Source organism: Mixophyes fleayi, chromosome 2 (assembly GCF_038048845.1).
Source record: "Mixophyes fleayi isolate aMixFle1 chromosome 2, aMixFle1.hap1, whole genome shotgun sequence".
Lineage (NCBI taxonomy): Eukaryota > Metazoa > Chordata > Amphibia > Anura > Limnodynastidae > Mixophyes > Mixophyes fleayi.
In genome coordinates, this window is record NC_134403.1 from 243,802,092 (window position 1) to 243,829,919 (window position 27,828).

The 27,828-nt window shown below is 40.8% G+C and overlaps 1 protein-coding gene across 3 annotated transcripts in view; it reads right to left on the reverse strand.

Annotated features, from left to right (window-relative positions):
* Nucleotides 1-27,828, reverse strand: part of ACACA (acetyl-CoA carboxylase alpha) — a 526,387-nt gene that overhangs the window by 435,404 nt on the left and 63,155 nt on the right. For all 3 annotated transcript variants that reach the window (XM_075195717.1, XM_075195718.1, XM_075195719.1), the window contains exons 12-17: nucleotides 27,464-27,625; nucleotides 17,794-17,957; nucleotides 14,196-14,346; nucleotides 11,293-11,396; nucleotides 8,785-8,866; nucleotides 5,450-5,595 (exon numbers count right to left, since the gene is read on the reverse strand). In XM_075195717.1, coding sequence (XP_075051818.1) covers nucleotides 5,450-5,595; nucleotides 8,785-8,866; nucleotides 11,293-11,396; nucleotides 14,196-14,346; nucleotides 17,794-17,957; nucleotides 27,464-27,625 — 809 coding nt within the window. The remainder of the gene's footprint in view (nucleotides 1-5,449; nucleotides 5,596-8,784; nucleotides 8,867-11,292; nucleotides 11,397-14,195; nucleotides 14,347-17,793; nucleotides 17,958-27,463; nucleotides 27,626-27,828) is intronic.

Consider the following 27,828-nt stretch of genomic DNA (forward strand, 5'->3'; position numbering starts at 1 on the left):
CAGACTAAACAGGCTCTACTGAGGCAAGATGTCGTCCTCATCCTCAACCTCTGATTCCTCTCCCCCTACAGTGTGTACTTCCTCCTCATCACACATTATCAATTCGTCCCCGCTGGACTCCACAACCACAGGTCCCTCTGTAGTATCTGGAGGGCAGTGCTGTACTTCATTGAGGAATTGATTATTCATTTTTATAAACATCATTTTTTCAACGTTGTGAGGAAGCAACCTCCTTCGCCGCTCACTGACCAGGTTCCGCGCTGCACTAAAAACTCTTTCCGAGTACACACTGGAGGGGGGACAACTCAGGTAAAATAGAGCCAGTTTGTACAGGGGCTTCCAAACTGCCTTTTTTTCCTGCCAGTAACAATATGGACTGTCTGACATGTCTACTTGGATGGTGTCAGCAAAGTAATCATCCACAATTTTTTCTATTGTGACAGCATCCAATGCAGCGAGAGTAGACATGTCTGCAATGGTTGGCAGGTCCTTCAGTCCGGACCAGATGTTATCAGCATCCCCGCCAGTGCCTCTTTTGGGAAAACTGAGCTTTTTCCTCGCAGCCATAGATGTGGAAGAAAATGAGGGTGGAGCTGTTGGCATGTCACGGTCCTCTTCAGAGGACAATCTCCTGACCAGCAGGTCTTTGCACCGCTGTAGACTTGTGTCCGCCGGAAACAGAGACACAACATACGCTTTAAACCGAGGATCGAGCACGGTGGCCAGAATGTATTCCTCTGACTTTAAAAGAGTGACCACCCTCGGATCCTGGCAAAGCGTACGAAGGGCTACATCCACAAGAGCTACATGCTTGGTGTAATCGCAATGGCTTACCAGCTCCTCCCTCACTTTCTCCAGCTGCTTCTGCAACAGCCTGATCAGGGGAATGACCTGACTCAAGCTGGCAGTGTCGGAACTGACTTCTCGTGTGGCAAGTTCAAATGGCTGCAGAACCTTGCACAACACGGAAATCAGTCTCCACTGCGCTTGACTGAGGCGCATCCCCACTCCTTTGCCTATGTCGTAGGTGGCTGTGTAGGCCTGAATGGCCTTTTGCTGCTCCTCCATCCTCTGCAGCATATAGAGGGTGGAGTTCCAGCGCGTCACAACCTCTTGTTTGAGGTGATGGCAGGGCAGGTTCATGCTTTTTTGATGTGCCTCTAGTCTGCAGTAGGCACTGGCTGAATGCCGAAAGTGTCCAGCAATTTTGCGCGCCACCGCAAGCATCTCCTGCACACCCCTGTCACTCTTGAGGTAATGCTGCACCACCAAATTAATGGTGTGGGCAAAACATGGGACGTGCTGGAAATTGCCCATATTTAATGCCCGCACAATGTTACTGGCATTGTCTGACACCACAAATCCCCATGAGAGTCTAAGTGGGGTAAGCCACTGGGAGATAATTTCCCTCATTTTCTCTAATATGTTGTCAGCGTTGTGCCTCTTATTAAAGCCTGTAATGCACAATGTTGCCTGCCTTTGCATGAGCAGCCATTTTGTAGATGCTGCTACTGATGCAGCTGTTGCTGTTGCTGCGGAAGGGGATGCATCTACCCAGTGGGCTGTCACAGTCATATAGTCCTTCGTTTGCCCAGAACCACTTGTCCACATGTCCGTGGTTAAGTGGACAGTGGGTACAACCGCATTTTTAAGAGCACTGAGGACACTTGATCGTACTTCTCTGTACATTTTTGGTATCGCCTGCCTAGTGAAGTGGAATCTCGAGGGGATTTGGTACCGGGGACACAATACCTCCATCAACCCTCTAAATCCCACTCCACTGATGGCGGACACCGGGCGCACGTCTAACACCAACATTGCAGTTACAGCCGCAGTTATACGCTTTGCAATAGGGTGACTACTATCGTATTTGGTGGTCATGGCAAACGACTGTTGGACGGTCAATTGTTTTGTGAAAGACTTAGCGGTCTTACGACTTCCCCTCTGGGAAGATGACCGACTAACAGCAGCAACAGCAGCAGTGGCAGTAGTAGGCGTACCGCTGCAGGATTCCTCGGATGAATCCCGTATTGAGGAGGACTCAGTCTGGCTGCTGACTTGGGCTGCAGGACTGAATCTGATGGAGATTGTGGAGGAAGTTGACGAGGAGGGTGTTGCTGGTGTGTATCCAACTGGACCACGGGATTTAGGTGTCCCTGTACCGATGAGGGTCCTAGCCCCAGTTCCTGAACTAACCACTGAACTATGAAGGTTATTCAGGTGACGTATAAGGGAGGATGTTCCTAGGTGGGCAAGATCCTTACCCCTGCTTATTTGAGCTTTACATAAGCTACATATTGCCATACATTGGTTGTCTGGATTTGGATAAAAATAACTCCAGACCGAAGAGGTGCATTTTTTGGTCTTCTGACCAGGCATGACGATGGGCTTTTTCATCCCATGGACATCAGCTGTTTCCCCCCCTGGTGCCTCATTTACAATAACCACATCACCATCCTCATCATCAAGTTCCTCCACAGCGCCAGCTACATCATCAATAGCCTCCTCCCGAGCCACCTCTTCCCGTACAGTGATGGGAAGGTCAGGCTTGACAACCACCAACACCCTTGGACTCGCCTTGGGGATTTGTGATAATTTCTCTTTAGAAGGCAGAGTTGTTTGCTGTTTTGTTGCTGACAGCATAACTCTCTTCAATTTTTTGTAGGGGGGGGGAGGAGGAGGAGGGCTAAGATCCGTGGGTGAAGCTGAACCACTAGTCATGAACACGGGCCAGGGCCTAAGCCGTTCCTTGCCACTCCGTGTCGTAAATGGCATATTGGCAACTTTACGTTTCTCCTCAGATGATTTTAAGTTTCTCTTTTTGCTACTTTTTCTTAACTTGGGCTTTTTGGATTTTACATGCCCGGTACTACGAGATTGGGCATCGGGCTTGGAAGACGACGTTGATGGCATTTCATCGTCTATGTCATGACTAGTGGCAGCAGCTTCAGCATTAGGAGGAAGTGGGTCTTGATCTTTCCCTACTTTATCCTCCAAATTTTTGGTCTCCATTATATGTAGCACAAGATACTGCAGAATGTGTGAACTTGGTAATATTGCAGTACCAATGGACTTATACTGCTGGATTGGTTTTGCAAATTTGGTTATAATTATTATATATTTTTTTTTTTTTAAATTTTTTATTTTTTTTTACTTTTTTTTTATTTTTAAAAAACTTGGGAATAGTGGGGAAATAACTATGCCCTTAGAAGCACAGAGCACAGGACACAGCACCACTGGACTGAACAGGACACGGCACAGGACCCAGCAGCACTACGGAACTCAGCAGGACAGAGCACAGGACACAGCACCACTGGACTGATACTGCAGAATGTGTGAACTTGGTAATATTGCAGTACCAATGGACTTATAATGCTGGATTGGTTTTGCAAATTTGGTTATAATTATTATATATTTTTTTTTTTTTTAATTTTTTATTTTTTTTACTTTTTTTTTATTTTTAAAAAACTTGGGAATAGTGGGGAAATAACTATGCCCTTAGAAGCACAGAGCACAGGACACAGCACCACTGGACTGAACAGGACACGGCACAGGAACCAGCAGCACTACGGAACTCAGCAGGACAGAGCACAGGACACAGCACCACTGGACTGATACTGCAGAATGTGTGAACTTGGTAATATTGCAGTACCAATGGACTTATAATGCTGGATTGGTTTTGCAAATTTGGTTATAATTATTATATATTTTTTTTTTTTTAAATTTTTTATTTTTTTTTACTTTTTTTTTATTTTTTAAAAACTTGGGAATAATGGGGAAATAACTATGCCCTTAGAAGCACAGAGCACAGGACACAGCACCACTGGACTGAACAGGACACGGCACAGGACCCAGCAGCACTATGGAACTCAGCAGGACAGAGCACAGGACACAGCACCACTGGACTGATACTGCAGAATGTGTAAACTTTGTAATATTGCAGTACCACTGGACTTTTACTGCTGAATGTGTGAACTTGGTAATATTGCAGTACCAATGGGCTTATACTGCAGGATTGGTTGTGCAAATTTTGTGGTAATTAAAAAATATTAAAGTAGTTTTTGGTATTTTTTAAAAAAACTTTTTTTTATTTTTTTAAACACAGGGGAATATTGGGGAAATAACTATGCCCTTAGAAGCACAGAGCACAGGACACAGCACCACTGGACTGAACAGGACACAGCACAGGACCCAGCAGCACCACTGACCTCAGAAGGACAGAGCACAGCACACAGCACCACTGGACTGATACTGCAGAACACAGCACAGCACAGCACAGCACAGCACAGCACAGAACTAAACAGCACAGAACTAAACAGCACAGAACTAAACAGCACAGAACTAAACAGCACAGAACTAAACAGCACAGAGGACCACCTAACACACCCTCCCTCTACCCTGATCAATGCCCGAGTGAAGATGGCGGCGACTAGCGGGGAATTTATAGGATCCGAGTATCGCGAGATCCGACAACGGGATTATGAGTCAGAGCCTCAGTTTCACTTTTGAATTTGGCGCCAATACCCGGATCTGTCTCGGATCCGACTCGGATCCGCAACGTTCGGGTGGGCTCGGATTTCATAAATCCGAGTGCGCTCATCCCTAATGGCAACATGATGTAGTGAGCAGAGAGGCTTTGGAAAGCCCCTCTGAGCTTTGTCTGCACTGTAAAATCCTCCCATTCCTTTGCACATTCTGCCTTCACATGACATGCAAGAGAGTCTGAGTCTGTACTTGACTACCCTCCAAAGATTTTTAAAAAGGAGACAATAATTTTGGTAGATGTTGCTAACGCTACTATTCCGATTGTTATGCCACTATTAAAAAGCTTGGTGCATATGTACTCTAACATTGCAGTTTAATCACTGATTAAAGTTAGTGAATAGGGATGTAGGACAGTGAGCAGTTATCAATTTCTTAATAAAGTTTTGATTAACCAGAATTACTCAGATATTCCAACAACTGTAGAACTGTGTGCAATGCTCCCGCAATCGTTCACAACAGTGTAAACATAAACAGCACTGCGCAGAATAACACAGGTGTAAACTGAAGGAAAAGCTCTGCAAAGTCCACACGTTTGCTAAAAGTTGACACATCGCTTTTTGAACATTCCATTCTGACGGTTATTGACACGGAGCGAAAGACCGTTGCAACATACTGCATACTGAACTACTTTTCTCACAAAAAATCAGGAGCACGTATGTTCTTGGTTTCAGCAAAATAAAAATTTGTGCCCTTTTAGCAAATAGATAATTAGCAATAGCTAGGGAAAAAAAAAAGAAAACGATACCCTTGCCATGCTTTCAACCTAATTTTAGAATGTTTGATATCAGGGCTCCAAAATCTCAAAATACTGCAATGGGGGTTCGGTTTTTACATGCACATAAAACAATATAGTGGAAGTGAGCTCAAACAATCCATTGAAAGCTGATCCAAAATGTATAGTTACCTGTCGATTTCTTCTTTAATATATGTAGTGTAGCTGCTGCCATCATAGGACAGAAGTAGACCACCGTCACTCAGTCTGTGCACATCCACTTCCACATATGAGCTGTTCATTATCACTACATAGGAATTTGGAGACTGACGTGTGACCTGGATTCAGTAAGGACAGAAATTCTATAAGGGTGGTGAGCTGCAGAAGTGAGCAACCCCGTATTTTTAGTGACTATCTGCTATTGCACTGGTCCCAGCTCCCAAATGAAACAAACTCAATAACTATAAGATGGCAAGTTTGTCTCTGCAGTATCATCATCACTGGACATCACAGCATAGCAAGAAGAGGCCTAACTGGCATCATATTGTCGTGTAAGGGTTTCTAGTGTCTCAAAAAATGTGATACTGTATCTCACTTTAGCAGAGGATCAGCAGTACCTGGCATGCCACAATTCATATAACAGCACCCTTCAAAGCACAAAGAACTTTCATTTAAAACATCACTCAAGCACCTATGCTCCCAGGTGTACTATTTGTCACAAGTGGAATTGGCTTAAGTAACAGTACATATAGGTTTATAACGCTGCATGGAATACATTCATAAAACTACATCACTAGAACATTGGGACACAATTTATCACAACAGTACATTATTATATGTCATTGACAAATTTAGTAATCGTCAATTGGATCATTGCCCATCTACTTAAACACCACACCTCTATAACCCAAATTAGGGAACACTGTTGTGATATTTGGTATCAATATTACTCCAGATTGTACTGCCAGCTAATGGGATTCTACTGCTAGCCAATGGGACCAATTCTGTAACCCCATAAAATAGGTTTATATAGTACTGCAGCAGGGACACAACCTCATAATGTGAGTGGCAATGCACATAAGTCACAAACACGTTTAATATTATGCAACAACATTTTTGACTTTACATTAATACACCACTTAATTAATTTCTAAATAGGTTCATACTGTGGCAGGTGTTCTGATGCCAACACTTCAACATTACCTGAACTGTATTTGGGGATAACATCAATAACAGAGAGAGAACATATCATATTGCCAAATGTACTGTTGTCCAGTAACATTTTCCATTTTTTAAATAATTAAGAATTTAAAAAACATCCTAAACAGTTTTATATTGTAACAGGTGTGTAATGAATAATATTTCTACATAAAGAGAAGTTGTGCACTTGGGCTTTCTGTAATTGAGAGGCTGGTTGAAGTGTGGAGTGCAGTAGCATAAACCTCTGGAATCTAGAGACAATGCTATTACTAGATGCCTCTTGCACTCTAAGTCAGACCACCATGGTAAACACCAAACTGCTAATGATGCAGGTCAAATGCGTCTGTTACTTGGTCAACTGCATCTGTATTTTTATCTCACACCAAAGGAGAAATCCAATAAGTAGGCAAGTATGCTTTTTCAGTGATATGTTACTCAATATATATTATCCACTAGTAAATTAATTGGGTTGTTTTTATTTCTTATGATAAGTTCCTGTGCCCATTATATAATCGGCTGTAATTTGCATGGTTGTACAAGGAAGTGTTTGAAACTGCTGGAACAATTATTGTTGAACTTCTCATAGTCAAATCAAATGTTAACACATATTGGTGTCATGTGTCTGAATATATACAAGAAGTAAAAAAATATATAATATCTAATATATATATATATATATATATATATATATATATATATATATATATATATATATATAGGGGAGGGGATAGGCGCCTGATAGTGCAGTATGTTATAACTCCGTACTCCAAACCTAAATTGTGAGCTTAAATGCGTACCAGAGAATATTAAGTATATATGAGTATCAAGTGGTCAATCCCTCAGATGTGTTTGGAGTTCTTGGCGAAATCTTGTTATGTCAGAGGAAATAAAAGATACCAATCATAGTGCAGAATCAGTGACTTGAACCCAACACCACACCATATAAACCACAAGTGTTTGTGCGTACCAAATTAAAAACAAAGCTCGCTTATCTGTATCTTTCAAGGGCTAGTCACTCATCCTTGTTGTTCTGCACATTTCTCGTAACTAATACCAGGAATGGAAACGTTGGAGAAGATGACACACTTTTACACGCTTTCAAGCTTGTCAGTTTCTCAACCTCACTCGGAACTGAAATTCTCTGCCGCAAATCTGGCAGGAGCGGTGTGTGTATATATGTATATACAAATACATATATGCATGAAGTGCCCTTCCCATATCCCCATAACACTAACCAGCCCCCCTGTGGCTAGAAAATGTGGGTAATTTCTTCAGCTCAGAGATGAAAATCCCTTCGCCAGCGACTCAGTCATGTTTGTGCTCTCAAGTGAAGCCAGTCTGAGTACACCCAGCACAAACCTCTAACTGACATGTGCACATACTTACCTACTTTCTTCAGCTCCCTTCCGGGAGCCAGCCAGTGGAGGTGGGCGTGAGGGGGCGGGGCGGCCAAAATCGCGTCATTTTGACAGTGGGGACGGGGCCAAACGCCGCGATTCACCGGGAATCGCGGCATTTGGGATCTAATTCTGCCCACTTCACTAGGAAGTGGGGCACTTCCTAGTGAAGTGGGCAGAATTCGGGAGATTGCCACACTCGCCCGGGAGTCCAGGAGACTCTCGCAAAATGCGGGAGTCTCCTGGACATTCCGGGAGAGTTGGCAAGTATGCATGTGCAACGTTATGAAATCCCTTATCTTTAAAATGGGGCATATTTTACCAAATTGTAAAAAAACTATAACTTTCTCAAAATTTTAAACCCTCAAAGACACTCCTCAACCTGAATAGCTTTCTTAGAATACAAACCCCAAGTTTTTAGACCTCCTGTATATACTGAGTTACGCTCTCCCAAAAAAAAAAAAAAAAAAAGAAAAACAGTGACTTTTGCAAGACATGAAGTGGAAAAAAAAGGCGAGATTTTGAAATTTAGATTATTCCTAATATGTCATTTTTTATTCTTTTTTTTAAAAATTGGCTTGCGGCACCTATGGACGGTTCTTCATTCGCATGCCAAATTGCAGTTTAATAGCTTTAATACTTTTTAAAATGTAGCCCCTCAAACACCATTCCTCCCCTCTCAGAGATTTCTAATGGCTGAAAGTTGTTTATTAGATGCACAACTGTGCCCCTATAATACATACATACATATACACACACACACACACACACACACACACACACACACACACACACACACACACACACACACACACACACACACACACACACACACACACACACACACACACACACACACACACACACACACACACACACACACACACACACACACACACACACACACACACACACACACACACACTTTACCTTAAGCACATATTTCTTCCCCTCATAGATAAGTTCTACATCCACAGTGTTTAATAGAGTATGTGCTGGTAACACTTGACCTCTGTAATGTAAGAAAATAAATGCATCACATTTAATATGTTTAACAGTTAGAGCTCCAATAAATTCACATAATGAAACTTAACATTCATCATCATCAGTTATTTTATATAGCGCCACTTATTCCGCAGCGCTGTACAGAGAACTCATTCACAACAGTCCCTGCCCTTTTGGAGCTTACAGTCTAAATTCCCTAATATACACCGACAGACAGAGAGAGAAGCTAAGGTCAATTTTGTTTACAGCCAATTAACCTACTAGTATGTTTTTGAGACAAACACACAAAATACCCCATAAAGGGTGGATTTTAGCTACCTGCCAAGGAGGTACTACTGCAAAACAAATGCAAAGTAGGAGGCCTGGGTTTCTGACAGCTTTGGCAAATGGCTGGTAGACTGGTAAACAACGTTGACTAGTCTCCTATTTGCTTGTTCATTTTGTAACTGTTACTGTAAGGTACAGGGGAATCAGTTATTTGTTTTCAAGACTTTTGGGCAAAATCAAGGAAGAAAAAAAGGGAAGGCAACAATGACAAATATTGCTGCTATTCTGTAGATTCCCCAAGTCCCCCCCCCCCCCTTATCACACACTCTGTTTGACATGTTTAGGACAGCGATGGAGTGTTCTCTGTCAACTAGTGAGAATAAAATCTGCCAAGTTATTGTGTGGACGATTATCAGTCATAATTTACCAACCTAATACTTACCAATATGCACAGATATGAGTATATTGTTGAATATACAGTATCTTTAAAGAAAATAAACATGGGTTTGCATTACATTAAGAGTTAGTATGTCTGTATAGTCTGACTATTATTTATATTTGAAAGCAAGTTGCAAGCCATTTGCCTTATATTATATGTTCTTTATTCAATTTCATCCCCTGGATACTTTAGTGGATTCTGGATGATTCAGCTGATTAGGATCTGGTTGCTGGGAAGGCCACTGCATTAACCATCTTCTTATTAAATACATTCCAGGGGGGTATATTTACTAAATTGTGGGTTTGAAAAAGTGGAGATGTTGCCTATAGCAACCAATCAGATTCTAACTGTCATTCTGTTGAATGTACTAAATAAATGACAGCTAGAATCTGATTGGTTGCTATAGGCAACATCTCCACTTTTTCAAAACCGCAGTTTAGTAAATATACCCCCAAGACTGTTCTAGCCTTGAGGTTTGCAGCTGAAAAAGTCTGTTTGTAAATGGGTACACTGGTGCCATAAATGGACACGCATCATTGTCAGGGATGTAGCATTCAAACATTTCTCTAATTGTATCATGGGACTCAGTATGTGCCACGAGAACACACATGACACCTCCACACCACTACCACTAGCATGCCAAAGCAATTGGCCCTGTTTCTGTGAAACATCAGAAACTTAAAATCAAACAAGAGATGAGACCATCAATTGATATATTTGAAAGATGGTCCCATTTCATTACACCAGTGACACTCTAAGCCAGCAGTCTCATATTTTCATTTATAAGCCGCTTCTGAGGCCCACTGCCATGCACAGTTCAAAGTCACTTAAAATCCTCGTGCTTGCAACACACCAATTGTGATTAAACGTACCAGAGAAAATTAATATATTCGCTTATCTGTGGCTGAATGTCAGCATCAAACTCCTGTAGGAATTTCGTGCACTAAGACAGACACACCCTGTCTGTTTGCTCTGAGGAGGAACATTTCAAACCATATATACCATCTGTGGAATCCTTGAGGAAATTCATGCAGGAGTTTGATGCTGATATTCAGCCACAGATAAGCGAATATATTATTTTTCTCTGGTACGTGTAATCACAATTGGTGTGTTGCAAGCACGAATTTTTGTGTGTTAAACCCACTGTTGTCTGCTGACATGGTGATCAGTGAATTATGACACTGGGTGACCTAGCGGTTCTAAGTGATACTACACTATTATAGATTTCCATATATTTTACATATGCTGTGAGATCCAGAAGGAAGATTCCGTACATCAACATGATGTCCATATGTCATGAGCTCTGATCAAGCTTCTATCTGGTACGCATATTACTACACGGAATCATCTTGTTTTATTTAATAATAGTACACTATGAGGCGCCTTGTTGTTTCCTTGTCCTAGATCTACTGCTTGTCCGGATTGACCATCTAGTTATATGAAACTGGGCTGCCGCTTGAAAATAGGCTTGTGTGTACCTCCACCTATATCATCCACACCGCTGCTATTCGGATATACCTTGGATAATTTAATGATTTGATATTAATTGAACTTGAGACTGTGGAATAGCACCATTTTCACCTATTGTTGCTCTCTCTCTCTCTCTCTCTCTCTCTCTCTCTATATATATATATATATATATATATATATATATATATATATATATATATATATATATACACACACGCACACATATATACACACACACACCATTTTAACAAACTTACCTCTCCAATGAGTGTAAGAAATTAGAAACACTGTTTCTGAGGCTCATATCTGCAACATGCAAAGCTCCGCAAACTATCCCAAGCATAGTGTCTGGCCGTTCAGCCTAGGAAACAGATACAGCATGAATTTTGTTAGACAAAATCTACACCCAATGTTTTAAGCTCCAATATTTTTAAAGCAGGTGTATTTGGTAACAATCACTTTCTTCCACTAACAATCATTTTAAACAACAAATTGCAAGCTATTAACTCCGAATCCTACAGATCATTTAATACTAATAAAATTTGAAAATATTAAACTTTTAGAAAACACATTACACAATGCTACCACAGAAGCAGCTAAGATATATTGATCAATGTCCACTCTGTACAACAATATTCAATGTAAACATAATTTCTGGATCATTACATTGTTTCTCATCAGGATATACAAATACAAATAAAATATAGAACTTTTTGGACTATTTTTCACTTTAAGATTGATTTGTGCTTTGGTATGTTTGGATTGTGTGCCTGTATTTCCATGTCAAAGTTAATAATCTGTATCTGGAATGCTCGAGATATTTTGCAGATCAATATTTCTTCTGTAATTTGGAGTATTAAGTCTAAATTATGCTAAATATAAAGCTATAAAAAAAAACAAAAAAAAAGCATATATGAAATTAATACAAGAAGGTCGATGATCATAGTGGTTGCACTGAGTGGAAATGATGGGTAATTATAGAAATAAGCAACAGTGTCCTCAATGTAGGGAATAAATAGAAAAATGGGTAATTGAAAAATAACAGTTTTATTAATGACAACTGAATAGAAGGTGATTTGCAGCATTAAATGATAAATCATGGTGCTGCAAACATGGCTTGCATCATGGAGATTTCTGTGTGTGTAGCCAGTTTTTGGTGGACTTAGAGACATGATTACAGGCCCGGCGCTACAATTAGGCAGCATTAGGCAGCTGCCTAAAGCGCCGGGCTCTGGGGGGCGCCATGAAATCCTCCACATTTTGAAATGCTGTGCAGCGGCCCCCGAGCTTACATTCCATGGCCGCCGCACAGCTTCCGATCCATTGCGTGCGTGGGATGATTGATTGGCATCCCCCGACCCCAGTAACAATGGGACGCACAGTGCCTCCCACCCCTCTCCACTAACTGACTGTCAGGAGTGACGACATCTTCACGTCCAGACAGTCAGTGAGCAGCCCGGCAGAGAAAAGAGCCAGCAGGTAAGTAAAAAAAATATGGCTGCACGGGAGGGTGGTGTGCTGCCGGGGGTACGGGGACATTTTTAAGCAGGGTTTGGGCGGTGTGCTGCCCCGGGGAGGAGGACATTTTTAAACAGGGTGGGGGCGATGTGCTGCGGGGGGCGCATTGTTAAGCAGGCTGGGGCGGTGTGCTATGGGGGGGGGATCATTGTTTAGCAGGGGGATATTGTTGAGCAGTGTGGGGGCAGTGTGCTGTGAGTGGTGCATTGTTGAGCAGTGGAAACATTGTTTAGCAGGGGGGGACATTGTTTAGGAGGGGGGACATTGCTTTGCAGGGTGACAGCAGTGTTTAGCATGGCGGACATTGTTGAGCAGGGGGAGGATAGCAAGGGGGGACATTGTTAAGCGGGGAGGGCCGGTGTGCTGCAAGGGGGGACATTGCTAAGCAGGGGAGGGCCCGTGTGCTGCAAAGGGGGGGACATTGCTAAGCAGGGGAGGGCCGGTGTGCTGCAAGGGGGGACATTGTTAAGCAGGAGAGGGCCAGTGTGCTGCAAGGGGGGACATTGTTAAGCAGGAGAGGGCAGTGTGCTGCAAGGGGGGACATTGTTAAGCAGGAAGGTGCTGCATTGTGATGTGACAAAAATTGTCTGTTATCGGCTTATTGTGTCAAGCTTTTTGTTCCGAAATCTAACACTTGTATACCTCTCCTCTAGAAATCCAATGCTTGCCACTGGGCAGCAGTGGAGTCTGGACAGTGTTCTGCATGAAACATCACTGCATCTGGACTGCTGGTGGAGGTGAGGCTTGAAGTTTGTGAGGGACTGGGAAGTGGGTATGTGGTGTGTGTTGGTGGGGGGTAGTTTGAAACTTTGACTAGGGCGCCGTGAACCCTAGCAACGGCCCTGCATGAGTAGAATGGGAGAGAAATAGTGAGCTTTTAACTTAATACAGGGCTTTCTAAATGGCAACCTGTCAACTTTCTCTACTTTATTTATGCAACAGTATTTTGCCAGCAAACATATAGTAATACAATATATACAGCCTTCTTCATGTAAGTATTTGGAAGGCATTGAGTGCAAGCATGGCAGTTGGTGATCATAATGGGGGAAGGGGAATTGAAAAAGTTACTAGTATAAAGAATGGAGTACTAAGTGTTTCTATGTCTTACTGATTAATCCTTCAATCATTCTTGTGCTTGTCTGTTCTTCATATTGAACACTATGGGGAATATTCAATTGTTCGCGTTGTAGCCAAACTTAACATGCCACTCGCACTGTTACCGTCATTACAGTAATAGTGCGCGTAAATACCGGTCTTACATTACTTTTCTCGCTGGCTTTCAGCTCACGGCTCAGGGAGCTGCGAGCTGAAATCCTATTACTGTAATACCGGTAATAGTTTTTCCGCGGCGGAAACTCCAGAGAATTGAATATGCCCCTTTGGATCTACAATTCTCTTTTTTTGTAACCCTGCGCAGTGCATCTGGTTATGGATGCGAGCACTGAGTGCATCCACTGTTACTTACTCACCAAGCATTAATGCAAAGAAGTACATATGGATGATATATAGTTACTAATAAGCAATTTAAAAATGGTTTTGACATTTCCTTTATCTGTTTTGATGGGTAGCTCACAGGTCTACTTCAGATAGCATTCCTCTAATTAATTTTTATTTATATTTTACAGTTTAAAGTTCCTTTTACCTGCACTTTCTCTGAGATCAGTCTGTCCAGCCAACCCGTGTCAATTCGATTTTGCTGGAAACTTTCGGTTTCAAGGAGTTTTATCAAATATTCCACCGTTGTTCGAAAATCTCCACGAATGGACAATTCCTTTAGAGCAACCACCATATTACTGAACAAAAAAAATATATATATAAAAACATATATTTTAATTCCAAGGAACAAAGAAACACAATACCTTCAGAATTTCACTGCAGTGTATTGATTAGGCGCTCTTCTAGGTAAATTATACCTCAATTCTTATTTTCTTTAAAGATTAAAACAATTCATACATTCATTGCTAAAATAACAGAGAACAGCTGCCCTCTTATGGAATAGTTTGTGCTATATCCAAAATGGTGAAGACAAAACACAAGAAAAAAAGGGAACAAAGAAAAGGCGCTGTTCTCTGACATATTTCAAAGCACCAACCAACTTGTAATTAAAACATTAATTTAATGTAAGTAAACATCAATAACACATAACCATTGCATTTCCACAACATATAAAATACTCATCCACTACAATTTATCAGATAGCATGAATAAAACATAATAACAAAAATCCACCTCTTAATGCGCTTGTAAGTTATTTCTTACAAATAATTTCTTGAAATAACTTACAAGCGCTTTAAGAGGTGGATTTTTGTTTAAGAAGCGCCTTTTTTTTGTTCCCTTTTTTTCCTTATATATTTTAATTTACTAATCATGGCAAACACAGAGGCTTAAACCAATGCATGTATAAATAATGATTTAGTCATATTATTTTATTGATCTAATTTGTATGAATTTAATATACTTCATAACATTAAATAAAGTGATAACATGTTGCAATTTACATATACAATACAATCTTAAAAAGAGGACTATATACAATCAATACACATAAAAGTATAACAAACACAGAGATATCATAAGTAAGAAGAGAGAGCAACAGAGTTAGAGAAGAACAAAGTATATTAGCTATGAAGCAAGAAGTGGTAGGAATTATGTGCAGTTATTAAACAACTTTTTATTTGATAGTTTTGTAATTATAATGTGTAATAAATGAATGTACAAGCAGTGAAAAACCTGGCTTAACCATTACTTTCAGAAATGTCCCTTATTAAAGGTGGTTTACTCCACAGATGACTGTGTATGTTTGGAGTGTACAGGGCCATAATGAGGGCGGTATGGCCTGTTAGGCTGCTCAGGGAATAAGGCTGAGGGAGCTCAATGGCTGCCCTCTATTACACCAGGTATACATGTGGGGCTACGACACAGCTGTAATGCCGCTGAACCCGACAACTGAACTTAGACTAGCCGCAGGGCTGGTGCAAGCAACATGTCCCTTTCCTGCCCAGATCACTTCCGGATATAGTAGGCTGTAGTATGCGTCCCTGGAGCTTGCCAGCGCATGGAACAGGTCCGTATTCACGGTCCTAACTGACGGTTCTGGGCATGCGCAGAGTGATTTTGCGTTTTACACGCTGAAAAAGCAGGTACATGTTGTCGTGAACATAGAGAGCTTGCAGTTATTTATAAGGGATAATTCATAACTGCAGTGTAAATAGGTTGTATCAAATGAATCCATTGATAAGTTAGTGTAAAAGTTAAAGATGGAGAGTCTGATGTAATTGTGTTTAATGGCTTTTTACATCCCAGTGTGAGGAGATAAGCCTGCCACTTTTAGCAGCTTCCAGGATTTCTCACTGTTCGCTTTAGACACTTGAATAGACTTTGTGGTGCCAATCACAGCTGGAGATCATGGTAGACAGCATGTGAAAGCCTATACAGGTATATATAAATATGACCTTCAAAAAGGAAAATGTTGTCATAGTTCATATTTTGGGAAATCTGGATGCTACTCTGTACTGAGGGGCAAAAACCACACAAGGGTATTAAAACATAGATACCAACTACACACAGAACAGCCATAGTCACATGTATTTCAGGATGAGATTGGATATTGTTGTAATCTCATCATATTTGGTATTTAAATGTGCGGGAAATTATGATCGGTTTATTGAAGGGAAAGTTATGTCTCTGGGAGATATCTGAGGAAAGCTAAGACCGGTCAAAACTAAGGAATAGTTTGAACAAACCTGAGGTGACACCCAGGGGACATTTCCGCCCCCAGATTAGCATTCACACTGCCCTTGTGAATGCCGTCCCATTTGAGTTTGCTTAAAAATCTGTGTTCTGGAAGGACAAAGGGTCGGACTTTTGGGGAAATCAAGTTACATTGATAAGCTGTCCATCTTCCTAGGCAAATCCCCTTGGCCAGAATACAATTTATGTAAGTGCAAATCTGAATGTAATCCTTTTTATTTTAAACTGTTTTTGATTGTTATGTCAAATTTATTAATTGTTATTTATTATTTTTGTTATCTGTATGCCCTGTATTTTTGTATATTAAATCTATAAATTTAATAAGTTGCGTCCTTGATACTCTAACAAATCCATTGCCTGTTTAGAAGAGACAGATTGCTCGACCAGGTTAACCCTTGGAATGCCAGTGTGTGATTTGTTAATACATTTGATTAACAAGCTGTGTGTGCTTGTATTTACATTTGTGTAACAGTCTGGAGGTGTGAAGAGTTAACCCTGTGTGTGTTGGTGTGGGTCTTGCTAGTTTGTGGATAACTAGAAACCTGCGTGCCAGTGTGGGACAGTATATTGGGGTCCTATTGCCCGTACTCAATAGGTGGTGGCAAAACCTGAAGTGTCTGGGGGTGTGAGAGCGCTGTGTTGGGGGCGATTCCGTAGGTCTATAACCTGTTTAATAGGTAGAGAGACTGCGGGCTGAAAACGTGTGTGACCTCATACAGCGAACACCCCAAAGACACGGCAGCTGGGAGCTTGTTCGTGACACATGTCTTGATGAATGAGGGCCACATTTTTAGTTTGCTTGAATAATGCTATAACCAGGTGAAGTAGCTTGAAGCCCTTTAACGTGGGTTTAAAATGTGAGCTTCCACCATGTCCCCATCCACTCTATCCCTTATAACACAAACATTAATTTTATATGGTCCAAAATGTTTACCCAAAGTAGCCATAATTTTTCAGCATATTACTTCATCCCCACTCTGCTGTTTGAATATTAAGCAGACCACAAAGGTCCAGCACATAATGCAGCTTTCATGGGGTTGATTCAATTAGCAGTGAAGTGCCACAGTAATATCAAGCAGGGTTATCATTACAATAATTGCTGGTAACAGGCACAAAAACATAGCTGCAAGGTTACTACAAAAACTAGTAGCTAAATGAAACAGCCCCAATGTGTTCAAAATTACCCAATTTACCACACCCTTTTAAAAGTGACTGGTAAACAAAATCCATTTAAGTCTATTTTGCAGTTTGAGCAAGAGATAGAACATATGATATATGGTATATGGAAATCCAGAAAGTTTAGAAAACCAGAAAGGAACATCAAGTATATAATGCTGATACTCTGTGCTGATGTCATACAAACAGACTTAATTCTTACAAGTAGTAATGACCTTAATGCTTACAACAGTAGTAATGGCCTGGCTGCTCTTGACCATGACAAATAAATACATTTAAACAAGAGGTTAGTGTGTAGCACCAAAGAGACTTACGAGATGGCTTCTTCTCGGTTTTCTCCCCAGGAGAAACAATGTCCAAACTGAGAGTCAGCAAATTCATGGAGACCACCTGCTGCAGCAACACTGAAGTAACCCCACACGTTCTTGCTGCTGCGGAAATTAAGTTCTTGAACAGTCCCAGAGCTCGGTTTAAAACCCTGAAAACCCAAATAATTTATTTTGTACCTTAGAGTTTAATATAATAATTAACCAATATGACTTTGCATACTTATACAATAATATATATATTATTTCCAGTTATACAATAATATATATATATTATTTCCAGTTATTATGTCAAAAATGTCCTAATTCCTCTATATGTCAGAACTAACAAAACGTTTAGTTTGAAATAATTTGATCTTTCTCATCAACTTTAATGATGTACCACAGCCAAACAACCGGAGAAGGAACGCTGCTGGACTTGCTACCATCTAAAAAAAATATATATATTACATCTAATGTCCAGGTGAGTGAACACAACATTGGAATATTTGACTGGCATTTCAATAAATTGTTCTGTAAGGGGGCTACAAAAAGAGGATTTTTACTCACCGTAAAATCAATTTCTCTTACTACACTGGGGGACACTGCGATACATTGGGGTATAGTAGATGGGACTGGAGTTCAGGCACTTATTAAACTTGTTTGTTCCCCTGACTCCTTCCCCACTATGCCACTCCTCTGTAGCTGAGACTTCAGTTTTGCATAACCAAGCCAGTAAGAGAGGAAAAGCAAGTCAGAAAGCAACACCAAGAACAGTACTACTTTCAGAGCAAGGGAGGGTGCGCAGTGTCCCCCAGTGTAGTAAGAGAAATTGATTTTACGGTGAGTAAAAATCCTCTTTTCTCTGTCCTACCACTGGGGGACACTGCGATACATTGGGGAGCTACCAAAGCTGTCTCCAAGGGCGGGTATGCTCTGGAACGGCTGTGCGCAATATTTTGTGGCAAAAAACCTGCATTAGTAGATGCAAAGGCATGCAACAAAGAAAACAACATGCAGCAGAAATAGACGTTGGCACGCTGTACAACTGCGCCATTGAATGACGGTGTTGTGCCATCCAAGAAGCTGCAACCCTCCTGGAGAGTGCACTGTAAAGGCACTGGAACCTGCAGAGAGGTACAGACAGAAGGGTGGTCGTGAAGGAAGTAGGGCGGAGACTCCTATCGGAGCCAGCTCGTAAAGAAAATTATTTTGAGATTCCTGAGTGGGACGTGAAATTCTAGGATTTACACCAACTGAATATCGTTTCTAGCCCAAAGAGAACAGCTGAGGAAGAAGCTCTACGGCTGTATTGAAGGAAGCAACCATTTCCCTGCAAGGACTCTCTGGCCGAAAGGGTTGGGCCACAGCGTCAAACTAGATGATGAAGAGTAAAAAGGCCCGAACTACGAGATGAGGCCGCTCTGGAAAGCGGGAAAGGAGGAACGCCGACGCTAGTCCCCTAAACCAGGAAAACCCTGCTTTGCGAGACACACGGCAAGCCACCAGACTAGCTGGGATGCACCCCCTTCTAGAAACTCTTTAGCACCCACAAGGAAATTGGACCTGTAATTAGCATGTACACCCCCTAAGTTCTAGGGAGACAGTCGGGTCTCCCTAGAACTTAGGGGGTGTACATGCTAATTACAGGTCCAATTTCCTCAAGTGGAAAAAACCACTTGAGGGTCATTAGATTGAGAGCCGAGACAAAAAACAGGTTAACATGTGAAAGGAACCTGGGCTCCCTCTCGGAGTGCACTATCGCCTAACCAGGAGGGCACAAAGGAATTACCCTGGAGTGACCCACTTTCCCTGGTAACTGCCTGCTTGCTAAGGCATTCGGCCTTCAATAATAATACGGCGGAGTAACTTGGCCCATAATATGGCGCAAGGCACACCCCTCCGACCATACACAGATCGACCCCTACCCTGCAGTTAGGATACGGGTATTCTATAAGTGCTACAGATATGCAGCAGCCCTGCATTATGAGCCCGAATGTCTACAGGTTTTCTGACCCCCTGACCAGAAGGACAACTGACCCACTCAAGAATCATTGTGGGTAAGCACCACCCGAAAAGTAAACAAGTGGGTCAGGGCAGAGTAATGCTATGCGCATCCAGAACATGGAAGGCAGCTCCCCCTGATTAGAATCTCCCTGTGGAGATATGGGAGATGTCCCGAGTAAGGAGTGCCAATAATACAACTAGAATCTTGGCATCCTAGTTTGCAGAAAAGAAACTCATGTTACTGAAAATAAAATTCTGCCAGGAGCGTGTTCTTCGGTAGGAAGATACAGAGTGTTCCAGTCCAGAAGGTGAGGCATAAGCCAATGCTTCTGGTGTGGTAGAATGAGTGAAGACCTGAGTAGGTCCAAAGTGACCACCTGCGAACTCAATAATGCAGCCCTGCTGCTTGCTGAGAGGCTGCAAGTATAATATGCTGGCAGAAAACGTCTAGCTGTAAGCTAAGCGGCGGTTATAATAAATAACTTCCACCTACGGGGGATGTCCCCAAGCCCATGGGTGTTTACCTCACTGCCACTGTACATGAACTATAAGCACCCCTGTAAGGCTAGGCCTGACTCGGAATGTGGCAACCTGACCTCAGATCAACCGAGAGGATGAACGGATTGAACACGAAAACGTCATGGCCTGGTGTTGGTGACATAAAAAAGAAAGCACACCTATCGCCAGAAGCCTTTGGATACTCGTTTGTAATAGTGCAAACTGAGAGTTCCCTAAATGGAACGTAGTCCTGTGAGAATGTGGCTAACTGTTGTTATCATAGCTGGATGGCTTTATGAATACTAGCTATGACTCTGGTGGGTGAATACAAACCACCCCACTAACCCTTAATCTGAATAAAGGGTAGAGAACTTCTTCTGTCAGAGAGCCTCTAGATAAAACCCTTTACCAGCTCCTGCTCTGTGTAGGAGAACTTCTTATGTCAACACCCGCCGGGGATAGCAGAATAAGAGAACTGAAAAGCCACAGGGTTGTCACCAGCAGAGATTACTTCCCCTGTATTCACTCTGGCGGGAGAGGGAGGGGATTAGTAAAATTTGGCCAGTCTATGACTGTTTATCTGGCTTTTGTCAAAAGACAGACACTAAGTCTAATATATGAGGAAAAACATTTTCTCAAATAGGACCTAGGTTGCGAATTGAAATATAGACTGGTGTTCTGCAATGCTAAAACTGTGTAAAGTTTAAGCTGGGATTATCCACCTCGTGTGTGTAATCAGAGGGAATAATGTTCTTGTTAGTAAATCCAGATCGAGATAGACATCCTCTGGTGAGGAATGAACTACCTCCTTATTCTGACTGTACAACAGTGACAGATAAAATCATGCCCATCTGTGTAAGATGGTGAACAACAGTGTCTTTGTCCGGATGGATTTCTACCTAAATAGCGGAATGCCGCTTCTGTGTTAGCGGACAGATATAAGCTGTGTGGGGACTTAACCAGCACAGTGTAAACATGTGCAGAAGCATGAAAAAGGGTATACTCACGTACCATTTCGGACTCTAAAGTCACCTTAATAAGTTCAGCCACCAGAGGCGACAGTGATTTAGGCCAGACCTGTTTCTGCAAAACTGCTGACACCTAAATGGGAACCCCTTGTTTGTAGACCCTAGCCTCGCAGTCTGTGCCGAGGCATTCGGGCTAGGCTGTTGAAAGGATAATTTAGAAATTACATACCGCACCTATAGAATGCAGCTCAGACCTCACTAGAGGTAACCATGTGACTGATGAGTCAATCATGTGATTGTAGTAATGCGCGCGTCATAGACGCTACTGCGCATGTCCAAAATGGCGCTGACCTCATCTAAAAGGTGCTGGAGATCCTAGCGTCTTCATCACACAATTTTCACCTCCTGATGAAGTCTGAACATTTAACCAGACGAAACGCGTTGAGGAGTGTCTGAGGACCTTTTTATTACCGTTTGGACATCGTGGTACTAGCGTGGTGGGAGCGCTGTAGAGATCCATTTATGAGCTAATTGATATCCATGCATACATCTCTGAATGCATCCCAGATGAGTACCTAAAGATACCAATATATGCTTTTTACCTTGTGTTTTTATGCAAGTGTGATACTTACTGTCTATTAGTAAAATCTGATTTTTACAATATTACACTATATGAGTTTTTTATGTTGCTCCTATGATGCTGAGGTTCCACTCCTAACGAGATTATTCATTTGGATGAGTGACGTTACTGGTAACATCTGTACAGCTTTGGAGACATCCATTCAACTGATTTTTACACCTTCTAGTTCTACCATCTGGTACGCAGATATATGGTTATTGGTGATTTTATTTGTGGCATTGAACATAGTGTGCTGTCACGTGTGCATATCTCTAATCACCTTTTCGGTTCCATCATTCATATTGGAGAGTTGCTACAATTCTTGAGTGTATATCTGACTCCTCACACCTTATTTTCTCTCACTATATTACTTATTTATATTGTGGTAATACACTATGTGGCGCCGTGTTTCCTTTATTCCTCTATAGATTTTCCAGACTCACCACCTGTTTTGGAACTGGCTGCCTCCTGTACATTGGACTTTGGATGTATCTATCCCGCTTAGTGACTGTACACTGAATAGGGTTACACGCCCCCTTTTATGTGGTATCTGTTGTCTGCATCAACATATATATATATACATATATATATATATATATATATATATATATATATATATATATATATATATATATATATATATATATATATACATACATACACACACATTGCTATACAGACCTACCAGCCTAACACGGAACAACACTGTATATTATCTCTGTGCCCATAAATAATGTAGAGCATATGAAACAGCGTGTTTATTACCCCTAAGGTAATTCCTGAGACATACTGCATATTTTTGAAACTGTGCAAAAGTTAACCCCACACAGTACTTGGGTACCACAGGCTAAGCGTAGCAGAAGGAATTTCATATATATGGACTCCCCTTACTAGACTTATGGAAAATGTCAATAAACAGTCACCATATGGAATATTATATATATATATATATATATATATATATATATATATATATATATACACACATATCAATATATATCAGCCTGAAAAGCAGAATATGTCACAGGAGGATAGGAAAGTACCAATTTTATATAATCAGTAATCCTATAATATATATACATCAGTCACAGGACCCTGAAACAATAGTCCTGACTGTGTGTTAAACAACCTGACAATCGTTAAAAATAGAATTAAAAACGATACCACAATACCAGGTGGAGAGAGGCAGAGTAGAGAACAGCATGCACTGTGATGTGTGTGTTCCGGAGTGCGAAGAGGTCCGCCACCCGCGCCAGGAAGCTGATGGGGAGAGGAGGAAGTGAACTCTCCAGATCCTCCCTTAACATGGTCGCCTCTAATGCCCGCCGATCAGCCTATATTCTCAATATGGCTGTGGGCTGAGAAAAGTGAGAACCGCTGCGATTTCGTTCCCGGGGTGCATGCGGTCTCACTGACAACTGCATCGCCTCCTGATGAGAGCGATCGTTGTCCTTCTCCCCTGCAGCTCGTTAATAGGGGCGGAAGAGGGGGGGAGGCTGACGGCATGTCGGGCGGGCGGGAAGGAGAGGCTGTTACAGCTTCACTCCCGTCCGCCATTCCTTAACGTGGCCGCGGCCGCTAAATGGCCAATATAGTTAAAAATATCCTGTGCCCCAAATAAGACTGCCCAAAATCAGACTATAAAAATATGGCCCCTTGTGCTCGTTTCTAGGGGAAGACTGCAGGCAGAGGTGCGAGGGAAGCGAGCGTTAAACTGCTGCTTACCTGCGCTGGGACTCAGAGTGAAGGAAGCCACCAGGACTATTCACTCCTCTGGGTCTTTGCATCGAGTCCAGCGCTGCACCTGAAAAGGGAAAGAAAATAAAAACATGAAAACCTAATACTAAACCAAGTATAGGCAGGAGCCTATACTGAAGTGACCTAACTCCTTAAGGCACTTACAAAAACTGAAGTCTCAGCTACAGAGGAGGGGCATAGTGGGGGAGGAATCAGGGGAACAAACAAGTTTAATAAGTGCCTGAACTCCAGTCCCAATTACTATACCCCAATGTATCGCAGTGTCCCCCAGTGGTAGAACAGAGAAAAACAATGACATTTAAATAAATACTGTTGTACCTATACAGCTTATGGCAACAAAACGAGATTACATAAGTATTGGCGTTTATAAGGGAAAATTATTTAATCAATTAAATTGCTAAAACTAGAAGGGACTTATAATTATCGAAATATAAAAAAAAGTTGCAAGATACGTACAAATAAAATCAGGATAACTATGACTTAACCTGCAAAACAGATTGGAAACACTCTAATCCCAAAACATTTTTCAAATACATAAATAGTAATAAAATTAGAAATGATCATTAAGGGCCACTGAATGATAAAGTAGGAAACACAACTGTAATAGAGAAAGATAAAGATGTTTAAATGCTTTTCCATCTGTAATCATAAAGGAGGAATACCAGGTAAGAAGTTGTGTTGCAATAGTCTATGCACACCATTAAATATTACTTTTCTAACACAGGAGGAGGTGATTACTCCTAAACAGGATTAATACAGATAAAGCAGTCGGCCCAGATTGCATCCAGACACTTGTGCTAATGGATCTAAGTTCAGTAATTGACAGACCAATTTCTTATATTTATTGATGCCCTAATAAATAGTTCAGTGCGACATGACTGTCAGATGTGATACCAATGTTTAAAAAGGGTTATAAAAAAACAAATCAGGACATTATAGAACAGAGAGTGTGATTGTCATGGGTAAATTATAAGAAGAAATTCTAAAAGATATAATTCTGAAATATACTAATGAAAACAAATGTAATAACTTTGTGTCTACATTGTTTCATGAAGGCTAGTCCTGCCTAGCATATAGGATTCATTTTTTTATTATTATTACTGTTGTAGATTTGTAAGGTGCCACAGTGCTCCCCAGTGCCAGACAGTGTATAAAACAGGACATACATAAAACAGGGACATACAAGGTAGACAACATAAATTCAGACATGTAAACAAAGGGTAGGGAGGGCCTGCACTATTTACATTATGTTTTATGAGGCTTTAAGTTTTAAACTGGATCTTGGTAGTGCAATTGATGTTATAAATTTGGATTTTGGAAAAGCGTCCAATACTATTCCGCATAACAGTACATAAGGTGAGTGTATTAAATCTAGGGCCATCAGTTTGCATACAAGTAGAGAATTGGCTAAATGGTTGAAGACAAAGGGTGGCTATAAATAAATAGAAATAAATAAATCAGGATTTTGAGTTGAAGTGGTTTCTTACAGAAGACTAGTTTATTAAAGCTAGAATAGTACATTAGAGCCACACTGGGATTGATCAGAGAAGCTAAGCAACGATAGCTTGGGTTTGTGTGTGGATGGGAGACCACTGGGGTCTTTGAGTCATTTATATCTAATGGAATTTTGTCATTTTGATAAATGAGACAGCTATTTAAGTTATTTAGATGTTTTTATATGTTTTTTATTTATCTGATGTATGTATTTTGAGAAGGATTTTATACTACTTATGGAGGAATTGTATAATGGACGTTTCAACAGTTATGTGAACTAATTATGTACTGTAACACATATGGACTAATTAACTCTTTGTGAGAGTATAAAACACCTAGGATTGCTTTGGTCTCCACTAATTCACCTTGAGAAATGATCCAGGTGAGTTGGAAAGCGTCGGTGTGAGAGTGGAGACCTGACTGCACCTGTTATCTGTTGAACCACATACTGGAACCCGTGCCTTTCACTGCTTCATCCCGGGTACAAGCACTGATTGACCATACAAAGTTTATTTCCATCTTATATCTGGTATGGGTACTATGTTGCTTAACTAAGGATGCTAGTCGTTAACAGTTTATAAGAATGCTATTAATAAAAAGTTTTAAAGTTTGATACAGAATCACACTATGTGGATATCTTTATATTTTTTTATATGAAACGCGGGTGGCTGTGCTGACCGATTCTGGCACTATTTGACTCGATTTGAGAATAAATTGATAGATCCGTGAGAAGACCCTTTTGAAGTCTTTGCCATTTTTTTGTGGATGTGATCTGATACGATCGGAGCAACGTCTAACAGACCTATGAGAGGTCACCACGGAACTGCTATATTATCGTGATGTGAGAACAGAGATCTACATGGAGAGTTTCAGGTTCATTTATCCCATCTGTAGACATATTGACTGATACGAATGATAGAAGGAGTATTTTTATTAAAGGACCTTTATTGCTGATTTTGATGATAGGATCATTTCTGGGAGGATCCATATCTTCAATAAGGCTCCTTCTTACTGACTTTTATGTGTACATTTTTAGCTATAATGTATTGAAGATCTAATGTCTTCTTAAGTATTGATTGGCGCCTGTCATTTTATGCCTTATTTTTGTGATGTTATTAACTTTTAGGGTACGGGTGTGTCCTTATTGATTTAGCTTCAAGCTGCCTTTCTGAGCGCCTGTTTGACTGAAGTGACACTTTATTTGTTTGTATCATTTTCTACAATCCTAGGATGCATGAAAAAGAAGACACATTCATGTGATACCTATTAATATTATAATTGCATAAATCACTAGTTAGACCACATGTTTAATTTGGGTACAGACTTAGTCACCTTACTGTAAGGACACACGAGAACACTATTCCACTAAAGGGACAGACCCGTTTGCAAATTATCTTTAAGGGGTATAGTTTAAAGAGCTCACTAATTCCAATTCTGTCATTTTCATTAATTAGGAGCCTTCAAAAGTTTTTATTTTTAAGCATGAAAGTACAGTGGTTAGCACTGATGCCTCTCAGGTGTGGGTCCTAGGTTTTGGTTCAGATCCAGGGTGCCATCTGCATATCTGAACACCTCACGTTCATGTCGCTTTCCTCCAGGCTATCCAGTTTCCTCCTACAGTCCAAAAACATATATGTCTTCTGACTAAATTTCCCCTGGTGCGTGTGTGTGTCTTTGTAGAAAATTAAGTTGTAATCTCCACTGGGGAAAGGAATGATGTTCTTGAATAAAATGCTCTGATAATAGAGACATGTGGAATATGTTGGCAGTCTATCAATGATGCAAATAATAATAATTAAGCAACTTTGAAAACCCATTAATAATATTTATTTTCAGTGGCAGATTTGATTTTGACATGCAAGTGCTGTTTTTTCATTATGGTTTCTTGAACATGATATCAGGTACAGCTAGCAGTCCATGATTTTAATATATGTATGTTAGAAGACAGTTACAACTTGGTTAAGTTAAATTAAGAAACCATGTATATTCAGAGTATGTATGTACTCTCACTATCCTCTGTAAACCATGGTTTGTGAATAGTGTTCCAAATGTCTTATTATTTGGCTATTTACCCATGATGCATAGGTTAACATCAGGTTACAAATTGCCAGTACCCAAGATTATCTACTTGGTACTGTGTATTTTCATACTATAGCTTTCATTACACCCCGTTTAAAATAAATAAGAGGTACAGAAGAACAAGGTAAAAGGAGAAGGAAGGCAGTAGACAGTTAAAAGGCCAATCATTGTAACGAATGGTAATCTCGCTCATGATTATTCACATGTTAAATCTTAGTTAAAATTGAAAAAAAAAACCAGTAACAATATTTGGTACCTCATCTGGATTCTCACTAGTGATACGAGCAGCAATGACATGTCCTCTGGGGCAGGGAGCATTTAATGAATTGTCAAAATCAATTAGTGTGTCTCCCCAAGCGGGAACTCCATACAGCATTCGTATATCCTTTATTCTGTGAAGAGGAATTCCCATGGCAATCTATGGCAAAATAGTGAATTTAAGTAAAATGAATAAAGACATTTACACCATTTCATTGTAATATTTTATATAATCAGGAAATCAATAGAAATTATAGTTATGTAGAATTCCTGGAATATTTTAGCAATAGTTTGAGATTTGCTGATTCAAGTGCTAATCAGTAAAAGAGTGTGTGGCTGACCAAACATATAAGCTCGTATTAA